At 39.3% G+C, this 13,613-nt stretch overlaps 1 protein-coding gene across 2 annotated transcripts in view; it reads left to right on the top strand.

Moving 5' to 3' along the window:
- LOC124711825 (leucine-zipper-like transcriptional regulator 1) overlaps positions 1 to 5,841 on the top strand; it is a 158,052-nt gene extending 152,211 nt beyond the window's left edge. For both annotated transcript variants that reach the window (XM_047242053.1, XM_047242054.1), the window contains exon 15: positions 5,649 to 5,841. In XM_047242053.1, the coding sequence (XP_047098009.1) occupies positions 5,649 to 5,783 (135 nt within the window). In that variant the 3' untranslated portion in view covers positions 5,784 to 5,841. The remainder of the gene's footprint in view (positions 1 to 5,648) is intronic.
- Positions 5,842 to 13,613: the final 7,772 nt, after the last annotated feature.

The raw sequence follows: 13,613 nt of genomic DNA on the forward strand, positions 1-13,613 counted from the left end.
AAGGCTGTTCAATACGTCACAGCATTCATTTCAGTTTTCTTTATAAAAGTAATTGTAATTTATTGATTCAGATTTCCGTCAGAGTTGCAAACAATATATTAGTGAGCTTCAAACATTTTTGTTCATTCTCAAACCATTACCTGCATCATAAAGTAAAATGGTTGTGCAATAAATATTTTATGACATACCTGCATTTGTAAGGTTTTGCTATAGTATAATACATCACAACTATATAACAAATATTACTTGGCTGTATTACAATTGTCTTGATACATTTGAAATTCAAGAGCGTTTTTAGTTGTTTGTACATAACAATTTGTCAGGCACCTTCAGTTATTGTGCGTCCGTATGCACTCTCTCAGAGATAGTAATGTTACAACTAAATAAGTAGGTGCCATACTAGTGAAGGTCATGAACATCACTGCATTATTTTATAAATTGCTATTATGTCATAAGATGACAGCTTTACTGAATCATGAATCATTTTTAAAAAGGACAAAAAATCATTGTATTCAAATTCAGACTATCCATTCATTACAGTGTATGACTCCTTTTTCATCCGTTCATATATTTTCCATTCTTAAAGTATGTCTAACTTCATTCCTTCCGGTGCCACATGTAAAATTTTCATGGCACTCTCAATACCATCCTCTGTATGTTTTGTCTTCACAAATGATGGCCAAAAAGGAGTCCTGTTGTTGGGGCTGATATGTTCCTTGTACCTAGTTATAAAACTCTCACCAGTTTGGCTTGTATAAAAAAAAAATCACGTTCCACAGTGTAATCTCTGTACAGCAGATGCTTAATACTTTCATTTAATTTACAATTTAAACCTTAATTGACCTGCTGTTTGAATGTTATTTTGTACTGTTCAGGGAAAGTGTGCACTAACTTTTCCCCACACAGCCATTATATTTCAAAGTAATAAACTTTTTTCATCTTCACATGTTGTTTTTTTTCACTTTTGTATTTTTTGAGGATCTGTGTAACTAATCTTTCCTTAAAACCATTAGCTACTGCTACTTGGCCGGCCGGAGTGGCCGTGCGGTTCTAGGCGATGCAGTCTGGAACCGAGCGACCTCTACGGTCGCAGGTTCGAATCCTGCCTCGGGCATGGATGTGTGTGATGTCCTTAGGTTAGTTAGGTTTAATTAGTTCTAAGTTCTAGGTGACTGATAACCTCAGAAGTTAAGTCGCATAGTGCTCAGAGCCATTTTACTGCTACTTGTTTTAGGATGCATAACTCCCGCCGTATTTGAGTTTGGCAGCTTACATACCTGAGCTACCATAACAAAGAAATACATCTTTTTACGTTGCAGTAGGTGGTTGCAGTCATCCCTTATGATTGCATATGAGTATGTTAGTTTATGATAAATCGAAAATTCCAACTTATTTTTGGCCCTTGATATTTTTGAGTCTAAGAAGTCTTTTGGGATCTTTTTCTTAAATGTATTTAATATGGTGATACTACTGGTTAAAAGTCATGTGCAGGGCATCCATGTCATCCTCCCTACCCTATATTACAGTAAATCTATGTAGCATTTGTACATAACTATCTTCTGTGTCAACGGTGGATTATTCTGAAACACTATTGTGTATGTATTGTTGATAGATATGTCCACTGATAACCCTGAGAGGTGAGAGGCAATTGCCCATTGCCAGACCATGTTTCTGTTGGTACACTTTCTCACCAAATTCAAAGTAATTAAAGCTCAGACTAAATTCCTTAGCTCAAGTAATTATATTAGTTTCCCCTTTCCCATGGTGCTATTGCATATTAAATTTCTTATTATTGCTATAGTTTTGTCTGTTGGTACATTACAAGGGTGAATCAAATATAAATGGGATTTTCGTTCCTGAGCCCTTCTAGTATTGTTGGGTGACGCCGTTAGGAGTAGGTCTTATATACATAGCTTTGTCAATAATGCTCATGAAGTTGGAGCAACAGGTGCACCACTCCACACCACTGCGCAACATAGAATTATAAAATTTCTTGCTTGTAAAGGAGTTCATGCAATGGAAATTTTCCAGAGACTGGCTGCACAGTTCAGGGATCAAACACTGTCAAGGATACATGTGCTTGCCTAGCATAAAGAGTTCAAGGCAGGAAGAGAACTTGTGAAAAAACACCAACAACAGTCAGTGTCCTCAGACCAGCATTACATATGATAACATTTATGCAATTTGAGACATTCTTGAAGGCAATCAGCAGGCAAGAGTATCAGAATTTGCACAATGGGTTAGAATACATTATGGGCACTGTCAAGCAATCATCACTAATGACCTAGAGTTTTCTAAAGTGTGTTCCATATGGGTCCTTCGCCATTTCTTTGAAAGTCAGAAGTTGAGATGTTCAGAGATCTGTCAGTGGCATGTAGCAAGGTGTGAGAACGAAGGTGATGCATTTTTGAGTCAGATCATCACCTGTGTCGAAACATGGCTCCACCACTATACTCCCAAATCCAAAAAGGCAGTGAGTAGTGGCAGAGAAAAGGGGAGGGAGCCCCAGTGAAAACTGAGACCTGACTGTCACCTGGCAATATTCTTTCGGCCGGTGAGGCATTTTTCTCATTGATTTTTTGGATGAGCAATGCACAATCGATGCTGTGTACTACTGCAAGCTGTTGAAGAAGGTGAGAAATGTGCATTGCTGCGAAAGACAAGACAAACCAACTCAACAGGTCGTCGTCCTCCATGACAAAACCAGGCCCCATACTGCAGCTCTAATTGTCTCCAGACTACAGGAAACACAATGGACTCAACTTTGTCGTCATTCTTACAGCCCAGACCTATTTTCCTGTGATTTCCAGTTGTTTGGACCACTTAAAAAAGCTCTGGGAGGATGTCTATTTGAAGATGATGAGGGTGTGGAGGAATTGGTGTACAACTGGCTCCTGATGCAACCAGCTTCATCCTACTATGCTGTGATAAAAAAAAACTTTCTTCTCACATATTTCTGAAGTGGGGAACCATGTGTAAAAAAATATTGTAGCTGCCTTTTGTCTTTCAATAAATCGTTTTGTAGAACAAAATCCTGTATATATTTGATTCACCCTGGTAGTATATAAGCTTACTGTGTCAGCTGGCACTAGTAGCATGTCGTCAATGACCAACCAATCTTTAGCTTCATTCACAAAAGCTACACTGCTTGGTACATTATACTTAACTGGCAATCTGAATGAATTACAAGAAGAGAAAGCAATAACAGTAAGAGCTGACAGAAGCAGTACTCTGGTTGTAGTTACAGAAGATGATTACAGTACAAAAGTACTACAGTTTTTTGTAGAGAATGATGCTGTAGAAGTTGACAGAGACACAATGAAATCATTTCAAGGTATCCTTAAGAAAAAGATTGAGAGCATGCTATTTTTGTTACTTGAATCCCAAACTCCAGTGAGTCAGTGCCTTAATAAAACTGCACAGAGAGAGCAAAGGTATATGTATTATTATTGATGGAAGAGAGGTTCCAATGACAGATTGAAATAGGTTTTCATTTTAAAAAACTGTCAAGTTTGTGGATAATTTTGACATTTGTGAAGTGTATTTGGAACAAATACAGCAGTACTCATTGGTTACTGGGAACTCGACTAAAAGACAAAATAAACCTGCAGTGGATTGATAGATCGTACATAGCCACACAAAAAAAACAACAAAATTGTGCCTTCTTTAGTGAGAACTATTATCCATGAATTGCTTTTCTGAAACCATCATAGAACATTTGAGAAGCTTCAGCAATGGAGTTGAAAGGAGATATCAAGATTCTAGAGGGAAGAAGCATAGGTTTTCTTTAGTAGTATCCTCATATAGAAGATGCCATCACTGAATCCGAATCTGAACTATGTAAGGGATGTAATATGTTGAGTGTTTAGGAAGAATAGCTGTGTATGGCCCATTAAAAGGTCAGAATAGGAAGGTGCTATGTGAGTACCCATTGCAGTTTTATGTCTTTATTTTGCCTCCAAGGTAGAAATAACTGTGGTCAGAATGTGCTTAGCCAAAAAGATTAGGAATGGCTTGTGCATCAAAAGGATTCTGCAGAAGGTAGTGTTTCATGTCAATAAGACCATGAATATTGGGGATATTGGTGTACCCAGAGGTAGCATCCAGAGTGACAGACCGGGGTAAGTAGTGAAACTGAAACTCACATTAGCAGGGAAGTGATTCATGTCTGGACTGTGGCAAGCAGTGTTGCAGAAAGTTGTTAGGAAATGCTGTGTACCAAGGCCAAGGTTCTTTGAGTGTGAATATTGTGACCTGCCATGATGGTGTGATTAATAGAAAGACCAGTGGAGTCATATTTATGGAGCTCTGAGACCACATAAAAGGTTGTTGTACATGGGGCTTACCAATGTCAGGAGGAAGATGGTGACAGGTTCTGTGATGGGCCAAATACTTTAATTAGCTGTTTGAAGGTCATGTACTTCAGGGACAGTGTCATAGCCATAATGTTTATAAGCAAAGGTGTTGAAAAACGGTGACAATCAGCTACATAATAACTACGATTCATGACAATATGGTGGTGCACTTGTCACAAGAAGTAGTTCAGAATCTGTTAGTGGGTCATTAACAGCCCTCTGTTCCATAACTGTGACACTCATTGGAAAAAACATTTGGAAATGAAGGCTGACAACAGGTTGAAAGTGAGAAATTTCTGTAATGGTAACAAGGTGTGAAAAGGGTAGAGGGGAACAGAACGTTTTTGCAATTGGTTAGGATAAGGATCAGTGTGTGCTTCTGATCAGTTGTGGTCAGTTGGTGTTGATGAAATGAAATGCTTCCACTGAAGAAAATGAGTACAGGAAAACTGGTCCATAAAATGTGCTCTGTGGTCAAATGACTGCCTGTTATTTTCAAATCCATCCCTTCTTCCTATCATCTCTTCCCCACTCTCATCTCCCATCCTGTTTATCTGCAGCCCTCTGCCAATCCACCTGCCCACATTTCCCCACTCCTTTCCTTTTTTGTTCCCTTTTTTTCCAACCTCACTGCCTCACAACCTCCTGACACTGCACCGGTTGGCAGTCTAATCTCCGCACACTCCACCAGACAGCACTCGTCTCTCTCCCCACCTGTACACTATTCTATTATCTCTTCCCCTTCCCCCTCCCCTTCCCCCACCACCTCCAGATTGCTGCTTGCATCCCACGTGATGCTGGATTCTGGTCCGAGATGCTGGAGATGGCGATCATGTGCACGTGAGGTGTGCTTGCTTGCTTTTTTTGTGCGTGTGCGTGTGCGCGTGCGCGTGTGCGTGCGCGTGCGCGTGTGCGTGTGCGTGCGCGCGCGCGTGTTTACCGATGAAGGCTGTGGCTAAAAGCTATATGTGAGTGTCTTTTAATTTCTATGTTGTTGACATTCCCACCTGGAGTTTCCACTGTTTGAAATACATGTATAATATTTGTATGTTGAACTTTTCTGAAATTTATGCAGTTTAATTTATGGCTTTATCAGCATTTGGAAAAAATCATAGGTTTCATATACATGTTAGGTTTAATCTGACTGACTAACTACTAAGAATCTAAGTATAGCAGCTTATATCTAGTATAACAATCTGATGTGAACTTGTCATTTGCTGTTAAATTCTACAAATGATCAGAAATTTTAGTTTTGACATACTTTCCTGTTGACATACTCCATGATTCTTACAGGTTGCAAGATTGCCGAAGATGCGGTCTCTTGGTCGGGAATTGCTTCTTGATATTCTGGAAGCCCTTGCTGATGACATGAGTGATTCTAAGCTTTGCCAGGATATGACAAGTGTTAGTCTCAACAGTGACACTTGAATGTATGATTAATTATTTCTTTCTGTGAAATAAAGTTTGAAGAAACTGTCACATCCTTCTCCCTTGCTTTTTTACTTAAATATTACAGTGAGAGAATTTAGTTCAGCACGAAAACATATTTGAAATTTTTAGTGGGGATAATGCTTACAGAAATGTTACTACAGAGTATATCATAAAGTCTTCCAATCTTGCCTTGAGGGACTTGGGAAGATAATCAGCACAATGTGCTGATGTGTTACCAAAGTGTGGAACAGTTGAAATAAGGTAAACATGAATTGTTCAACCTGTCAAAAATCTACATCTAAAACAGCAGGTGGTGGTTTTGGATGAGAACAGCAAAGCAGGTGAGGGGGTAGAGTCTTGACTACGGCACTTTTGGCAGTTTCCGGTGACTATAGGAAGCTGTGTGGTGTTGGTGTGCAAGACTCACATGTTGCCTTCATCATTGGACTTACTTGGAGGTGTTTGGCCGATCTTCTTTTCAGGATAGCCGGCTGTGTCAATCTCCCTAACCTCTTCTCCGAAGATATAATGCTGTTTCGAGGAATTTTCTCAACTCTCAAAATGTTTCTGTACGCTTAAGATACTTTTAAATCAATGCCACTATATTTTCACTTCCACAAACAGAACACCACGTAATAGTTTTCGCATAAACAAACAATATTTCGTAAGCCCAATGACTTGCGGACCGTCAGAACTATTAAGTATTTTTACAATAAATTCAGTTCCAGAGGTTTCCCATAGTTCTGGCAAGCCCACCCTCAGAATCTCAAGAGAGTAAGTAAGTGAGTGTCTTTCTTTTCTTATAACTTAATTCAACTGTTCACAAATTCACAATAATGACTGACGTAGCACCGTCACGGAGTAAGACGCGCTTGCTCCTTGTGCTTGGCATATAGCTTCTGTGGCGAGTGTGGCAACCACTTGCCCATGTTAATCAACAGTCCACATTGTAGCATTCTCCTGATACACATGCACCCTGTGCCCACAGAAAACCGGCACGAGGTAGACACTCTCCCGTCTCTCACACTCGTACGTAAAATATTGGGTGTTCGAGACAGTGGAAAGCCGAGAGTCTTTATAACTGGTGTCTAAATTTTTGATGCACTACACACTGTACTCCATGGAGTCACCAAGGGATTTGTCCTTGGCCCACTGCTGTTTCTCTGTTTACAGGGTGTTACAAAAAGGTACGGCCAAACTTTCAGGAAACATTCCTCACACACAAAGAAAGAAAATATGTTATGTGGACATGTGTCCGGAAACGCTTACTTTCCATGTTAGAGCTCATTTTGTTACTTCTCTTCAAATCACATTAATCATAGAATGGAAACACACAGCAACAGAACGTACCAGCGTGACTTCAGACACTTTGTTACAGGAAATGTTCAAAATGTTCTCCGTTAGCGAGGATACATGCATCCACCCTCCGTCGCATGGAATCCCTGATGCGCTGATGCAGCCTTGGAGAATGGCGTATTGTATCACAGCCGTCCACAATACGAGCATGAAGAGTCTCTACATTTGGTACCAGGGTTGCGTAGACAAGGGCTTTCAAATGCCTCCATAAATGAAAGTCAAGAGGGTTGAGGTCAGGAGAGCATGGAGGCCATGGAATTGGTCCGCCTCTACCAATCCATCGCTCACCGAATCTGTTATTGAGAAGCATACGAACACTTCGACTGAAATGTGCAGGAGCTCCATCGTGCATGAACCACATGTTGTGTCGTACTTGTAAAAGCACATGTTCTAGCAGCACAGGTAGAGTATCCCGTATGAAATCATGATAGCGTGCTCCATTGAGCGTAGGTGGAAGAACATGGGGCCCAATGAAGACGTCACCAACAATGCCTGCCCAAACGTTCACAGAAAATCTGTGTTGATGTGACTGCACAATTGCGTGCGGTTTCTCGTCAGCCCACACATGTTGATTGTGAAAATTTACAATTTGATCACGTTGGAATGAAGCCTCATCCGTAAAGAGAACATTTGCACTGAAATGAGGATTGGCACATTGTTGGATGAACCATTCGCAGAAGTGTACCCGTGGAGGCCAATCAGCTGCTGATAGTGCCTGCACACGCTGTACATGGCACGGAAACAACTGGTTCTCCCGTAACACTCTCCATACAGTGACGTGGTCAACTTTACCTTGTACAGCAGCAACTTCTCTGACGCTGACATTAGGGTTATCACCAACTGCACGAAGAATTGCCTCGTCCATTGCAGGTGTCCTCGTCATTCTAGGTCTTCCCCAGTCCCGAGTCATAGGCTGGAATGTTCCGTGCTCCCTAAGATCAATTGCTTCGAACGTCTTCCTGTTGGGACACCTTCGTTTTGGAAATCTGTCTCGATGCAAACGTACCGCGCCACTGCTATTGCCCCATGCTAATCCATACATCAAATGGGCATCTACCAACTCCGCATTTGTAAACATTGCACTGACTGCAAAACCACGTTCGTGATGACCACTAACCTGTTGATGCTAAGTACGGATGTGCTTGATGCTAGTACTGTAGAGCAATGAGTCGCATGTCAAAACAAGCACTGAAGTCAACATTACCTTCCTTCAATTGGGCCAACTGGCGGTGAATCGAGGAAGTACAGTACATACTGTCGAAACTAAAATGAGCTCTAACATGGAAATTAAGCGTTTCCGGACACATGTCCACATAACTTCTTTTCTTTATTTGTGTGTGAGGAATGTTTCCTGAAAGTTTGGCCATACCTTTTTGTAACACCCTGTATACACATACACACAAGAGGTGTGTGAGGAAAGTAATGAGACTGATTTGTTACCTACCAAAGTTTTTAATTTTTTTAAACAATTATATTGTCCTCCTCATAGTAGTTTCCTTCAGTAGTGTTACACCACTGAAGCCATTTCCAGTCTTGGTAGCAGTGCAGAAAGGCTTCAACTGGTAGGGCCTTTAACATGTTGGTCACATTCTTTTGAATGTTCTCCAGAGTTCCAAAATGGCTTCCTCTAAAGACATTTTTCAGTTTTAAGAAAAAGTCACATGACCTCGGACCAACTGATTATGAGGACTGTGTAACTACAGGAATGCCTTTTCAGAGCAAAAATCCCGTGATTGAAGTGGCCGTGTGACATGGGGCATTGTTACGATGCAGCATCCACCTGGCTGTAATCTCTGGTCTCACTTGATTCACCCTTTCCCTGAGCCTTTCTTTGTAAAACACTTGGTTGACAGTTTGTCTTGGAGGAACAAATTCTTTATGCACAATACCCTATTGTCAAAAAAGCAAAATAGCATTGTTTTGATCTTTGATTTGTTCATTTACCTTTTTTTCAGACAAGGAGATGTCTCAGTGTGCTGCTCTTCACTTTGCTGCTTTGTCTTGGGATCATACTCAAAAATCCAGGATTCATCACACATGATCACACGACTGAACCATTTGTAGTCATTGGCAATCCTCTCTAGAAGACAAATGCATATATTTCTTCAGTTACCCTCCTGCTCAGCTGTGAGATTTTTCAGCTCCATTTTGACACAAATCTTTCACATGTTTGAAACTTTTGTCAAAATTTTATGTATGATGAAAGCGTTTCAGTTTAACAGTTTGCCTGTCATTGTTATTGTTAAACATTGGTCTTTTCTCATAGAAGCATAAACAAGTTGGATGTTTTGTTGGTTTTTGAAGCTGAAGGTCTCCCTGTACAAGGTTCATCTTCAATGTGTTCACAGCCTTCCAAAAATGATTTGCGCCAGTGAAAAACTTGTGCTCTTGACGAGCAATGTTCCCCATTGGCCTGTTTCAACTTTTCAAAGGTCTCACTCATGGATCCCCCAAATTTAACACAAAACTTGACCGAATGAGATGGTGCAGTGGTTAGCACACTGGACTCACATTCAGGAGCGTGGCAGTTTAAACCTGCATCTGGCCATCCTGATTTAGATTTTGCGTGGTTTCCCTAAATCGCTACAGGCAATGCCAGAATGGTTCCTTTGAAAGGGCGCAACCGACTTCCTTCCCCGTCCTTCCCTAATCCCATTTGACCAATGTCCTCCCAGTGTGGTCCCCTCCTCCCAGATCAACAAACCAACCACAAAACTTGATGGCATAATGTTGTTCTAAATTTTGCTGTTCCATTTTTATAGCACACAACAAAAATACAGCTTCACTAATGGCAGATTTAAGAATCACATGAGGGCTGTATGGAGATGATTCTTGGACTGAGCATCTAAAAGGGATAAACACACTGGTCTAGACAAGCAGAACAACACAATGTTGCCAGATCAATCACAGTGTTGTCATTCTTATTACTTTCCTCACACATCTTTTAAATATCTTATCTTTGTCAAACAAAACTGATGTTAATAGCATTGTGACAAAACAACAAACGGTCCACCAACAGTTTACTGATCTAGATGCTCTAAGCAGTAGCAGAACTATTCTGGTATTTTGTGTATAAAATCCCACATGTTAGCTTATTTTGTATGATATTCCACTTGAGTCACTAGTTTGTCACAGTTACATTGGCAAGATGATTGCTTTTAGTTAGTGGTTTCCATGAAGGTTTCTTGAATTCTGATGTGATGCACATTTATCTCTGATTTGAAATTGATACTAATGTACACAATCATAATTGAGGGATACAGGGCCTCTAAAATATAGTCTGTTTTTGCCAGAGACATTGGGTACTTATTTTCTGACCAACCAGCCTCTTTGTAGGTTCAGAATTTCATTCAAAGGTTGTGCATGTACCATTAAGGCAGGTTACTTTTTCATACTGACACAAACCAAGCAGCAGCAATCAACAGGATGGTTCGCACTAGCACAAGAGTACGTGTGCATGTAACTCAGCCAGTGACAACTGCAGAGAGTTCTTTTCTGAAGACACATTGCATGTTTCATGGTTTTTCAGTTAAATTATAAAAATCAATATACAGTACAAGTATTAACAGATAGGTGAATAAGTTACAGTTTCACACAGATGGATTATGGAATATGTACATAAATAAAATTAATGTATGTAAATAAAAATAAATATGTTTAAAATGTATGAAATGGGTGTGTCAATCTGATGTAGCACAAATAATTTCAACATACAGTGCAATATCGCTACACAGTGATGGGTAACCCTGTTATGGAAAAGTACCATTTTGAGAATTATAAATGCTGACTGTCATATTTTGCAGAGAGAATTTCCTGAATAAACAATGGGAAAAGTTAACCCAGGGCACATAGTAGATGTGAAATTTATTCCTTCCTAAAAACTATTTTCACAACAAACAGGTCAGGGGCAATTACAGTGGAAGTGGAAGAAGAGGAGGGGCCTAACATTTAAGATCAAAGGATCTTGGACTAGGAAGAGAGAGCTTTATTTAGTGCAGAGAGCTAATCAATAATTAAAAGGATTCTACTAATTGTATCAAAAAAATTCTTTAGCATATTATGAAAGAAGCAGAATCCGTGTACTATAGACAAAAAAAAAAAAAATCAAAATTCCAAGAACAAAGCAAAGGAAGTTTTGGGGTATTATTAGGCATATTACAAATACATTTGATAAACCAAATGATATTAAACTCCTTGATGACAGCAGCAGTGAGGAAAATGATGCCGAATTAAAGTCATTGGCCACTAAATTCATTTATTTCTAACAGTAGCTGAAAACACAAGAAGAAAAAACTGACCACTGAAAGCAGATCCATAAGACTTTCTTTGGCAGAAATCAGATATTCCACCACAAGACATCAGTTTTTCCAAATCATCTCTTGAGAAATTATAAAAATCAGTAGGTTTTTGAAAGTTGGGGTGGCGGCAGGAAGGGCATCCGGCCACCCCTTAAAACTAATCTTGCCAAATCCGTTCCTAACCGTGCCGACCCTGTGACACTGCGGGACAAGGCACTAGCAAAAGAAAGAAGAAAGAAAGTAGGTTTTTGAAAGTAGTATCTGTTCTGGTTACAATGTGAATGTCCCCCATAGCATAAAACTATACCTACCAATCTGCATCCAAGCCGCAGCGCACATTTCAAGCAGCTGTTCGACTGGATGGTGGTGTATCTGGGCACAATCATCGATCTAGTTAACAAGAAATGTGATTCATCTGTTCTACTGATCCATAGTCCAACCTCAATGATCCCATGTCTGTTGACATAATAATTGAGGATTTTATTTGTCATCGTGGGATCATGTAGCAGACATCTGCTGCAGAGCCCCATGTTCACCAATGTGCACTGTAGTGCGTACTCTGAAATGTTTATGCTGAAATGTAGCATGTTTAATCCAACCATTTAACATGCTACAGCGAACCATAATTAACTTGTTATCATGATCACACCATAAACATTCATGTATTTGTCAGCTTTTCTATATGGTAAAAAATTTCGTATCTTTACTACCCCAGATACAATTTCTCCAATCCTGAACAATGCTTTCTCTTAAAGTTGGTTCAGGAGTTGTCATGGTTTGAAAACATTGTACATTAATTACTATACAAAACTGCATGTGTCAAAATTGAAGCCAGCTTTGCAGACCTATTACTCCTGATTCAGAGAAAGTAATTGGTTTATCTTACATTTCCATAGTTTGAGAGTTGTGAATTAAGATACACTTTCAAAATACACCCATTTTTATGTTGTAACATGTTTCTAAAATCTGTTTTGATAATATTGAAGCCTGAAATTTTCTGACCATGGTAATGTTCTTAATTTCCCATATTTTGGATTTTAAGGGGAATATTAAAAATTTAAACCTTTGTTTAACCTTTTGTGGGTGGTATTTTTTTGGTATCAATTGTGGTAATTTTATTTTTGTGATTTAGGACCAAAAACTATGGTTGTATATTTTGGAACCTTTGTGAGCTGTTAAAACTATGGTGGTTAATAGATTTTCTTCTTCCCTTTTGTGAGCTGTTGTGTGTTGCTATTGAAGATAAAAAATATATATAAAAAACAGAATTTTTTTTACTTCAATAATATTTACGTTTCATGTTTACAAGTGGTTTATGTTCAACATTAACAATTTAGTGCCCATAAACAATTAATATTTCTTTCTCAAACAAAATTTCAAATGATCGTCATGATTTTTTTTTTATTTTCCTTGATGTTTTCAGAAGCATGGTTCAATGCACAGGGGTAGGCCTACTCTGCAGAAGCAGCATATGTATTGTATTCTCGTGTCTTGAGATTGCTTGTTGAATATGATCTGGTATGGTGTCCTCCTTGGTTATAATGGTTACTGTACATCCTTTCTTTCTGCAGGGTGTGAAGTCTTCTTCTTCTTCTTCTTCTTCTTCTTCTTCTTCCTTTCCAGTCCTAATCAGAAGTTCAATTGATCTTAGTATCCGTCTTTTCCTTCATTCATTTTGTACAGTGTAAGGGCATGTACAATTGCCAATTCTAGTAGGAAGTATGCAGTCCCATCACACCACTTGCAAGAATATTGACCTACTGCTTAATGTTATCTAAATTGATCTAAGTGGTCTGCATCTCCCGTTATATCATTGTATGTTGCCACAGCTCTTCGGCGTGTAATACTGCTCATAGTATCATCCTTATCCTTCCCGGAGACAAGTGTGGTGTCTCTAGGATTGTCTGAAGCGCTCAAAATAGAGACATGTTTGTTGTCCATCCTTAGCTGTGATATCACATTTGAATTCAGACTGCAATTCTCCTATTTTAAACGTACATTTCTCTTTCATTACTGAAGGCAGTCCTTTCTGGTTTGCTGTCACAGTGCTTATTGAATAGATACCATTGTTCAACAGCAGTGTCATTAAATTCACAGTGGTGAAGAAGTTGTCAAATGCTACCACACTGTCTCCAAGTTTCATATCTTGGATGAGGCTAATGACTACCCACTC

Source organism: Schistocerca piceifrons, chromosome 8 (assembly GCF_021461385.2).
Source record: "Schistocerca piceifrons isolate TAMUIC-IGC-003096 chromosome 8, iqSchPice1.1, whole genome shotgun sequence".
Taxonomy (NCBI): domain Eukaryota; kingdom Metazoa; phylum Arthropoda; class Insecta; order Orthoptera; family Acrididae; genus Schistocerca; species Schistocerca piceifrons.